Source organism: Cyprinodon variegatus, unplaced genomic scaffold, assembly GCF_000732505.1.
Source record: "Cyprinodon variegatus isolate N-32 unplaced genomic scaffold, C_variegatus-1.0 Scaffold525, whole genome shotgun sequence".
Taxonomy (NCBI): Eukaryota; Metazoa; Chordata; class Actinopteri; order Cyprinodontiformes; family Cyprinodontidae; genus Cyprinodon; species Cyprinodon variegatus.
This window is the reverse complement of record NW_015150978.1, coordinates 437,959-439,528: the sequence shown is the minus strand read 5'-3', so window position 1 is coordinate 439,528 and position 1,570 is coordinate 437,959. Positions and strand designations below refer to the sequence as shown.

At 42.9% G+C, this 1,570-nt stretch overlaps 1 protein-coding gene across 1 annotated transcript in view; it reads left to right on the top strand.

The window, feature by feature from the left end:
• The window catches only part of LOC107095128 (microtubule-associated serine/threonine-protein kinase 3-like), a 49,384-nt gene that overhangs the window by 35,757 nt on the left and 12,057 nt on the right, over window positions 1-1,570 (top strand). The window contains exons 16-18 of the mRNA XM_015391104.1: window positions 692-814; window positions 894-1,003; window positions 1,088-1,269. Coding sequence (XP_015246590.1) covers window positions 692-814; window positions 894-1,003; window positions 1,088-1,269 — 415 coding nt within the window. The remainder of the gene's footprint in view (window positions 1-691; window positions 815-893; window positions 1,004-1,087; window positions 1,270-1,570) is intronic.

Genomic DNA, 1,570 nt, shown 5'->3' with positions numbered 1-1,570 from the left:
TGTAAGTTTTTAACCTGTCAACTTTTTTTTTTTGGTTTTTAAAATTAACATTTTTTTTTTTTTCAGGCACACAACAGTTTAAAGCAAAGTTTATTTTTTTTTAAAAGAATGTGCAGGAAGGATTGAAAAGCATGTTAACACGGTAATGTAGGCTTGAGTTCATTATCTGACGCATGCAGATACACACCAGGAACCTGGAAACTTACTGAATTACAAAAAATATTTAAAAAACAAACATGTTTCATTGATATATATATACAAAGATGAATATTATGAACTATATTTATCAAACATTATACTGGGCAAGTAAAAATTGTTTCTGGGCAACTGAAATGTGAAAGTCACTAACCCGAGGGGCAAGTGGTAAAAATCCTTCACGTCGACCCCTGATAAGCCTGGAATGTTTCTTGGCGTTGAGCCTTTCAGTGATTTATAGACTTAGACGCGTATTTTAAAGTCTATTCTCTGAGATACATCGAGCCTAAGGAAGGACTTTAGAACTGGGCTGATGTTCTCCGTAGTTCGTTCTCAGTAGTAGTATATTAAAGGCTGGAGCCCAGAAAAAATCCCAGTCTAAAAGTATGGAGTCAAAATTGGACCATTAAAGATGCTTAAGGGTTAATTTGTTGTACAGTTTATGCTACATTCAGATGTTTCAGAAAGAATCATTAATGATGTTTTTTGTCTACAGCTGGAACCACAGAGGTGAAGAGTCACATGTTCTTTTTGGGCCTGGACTGGAACGGCCTCCTGAGGCAGAAAGCAGAGTTCATACCTCAGCTGGAGTCTGAAGAGGACACCAGCTACTTTGACAGTATGTCGGTTATTTCTGAAACATCTCATCAGCTGTTGCCCAATCCAATTTTTTCTCTCTTCACCTCTGCCTCCTGTAGCACGGTCGGAGCGCTACTGCCATCTGGGTTCAGATGACGACGAAACCAACGATGACGAGTCCAACCTGGAGCTCAGACAGTTCTCCTCAGTCGCTCACCGCTTCAGCAAGGTGGACGTCGCTCTGATTCGGCTCCTCGTTGTGTAAGGAAGACTAAACGCATCAAATGACGCATTTGCTTTTCCTGATCTGTAGGTGTACAGCAGCACAGAACACCTGTCCACGTCCACACCGTCCAATCAGAGCCTGTCTTCCTCGGAGCGAAGCCACAGCGAGGAGAAGGAGGACCGTTGGGACGGTAGGGGAGGCCTTTCACCGGGAGACGGATACAAGAACTTGGCCGGTGGAGACAAGAAGGCAGATGTACCCAGAGGGAGGTGAGTCTGAGGTTCTGATGGACCCAATAAACCTCCCTGTGCCGATCCTGCAGGTTTTCTGCTTATATGGAGGAATTTTCCTGCCTAAAACCAAAAATAAGGATTTTATTCATCTGTACTTTAAACTTGTCTCACTCGCATGATGGATCTATTTGTGTGTCACTCATGGTATGAGGAATGGTTGGCGCAGGAGTTCACTCTAATGTTTCATGTGTCTGAGCATACATGCACCGCGGACCACTGAGCAGTAGGGGTGTAAATAATAATCGTTTTGTATCGATGCATCGATCCAACAGCCGAC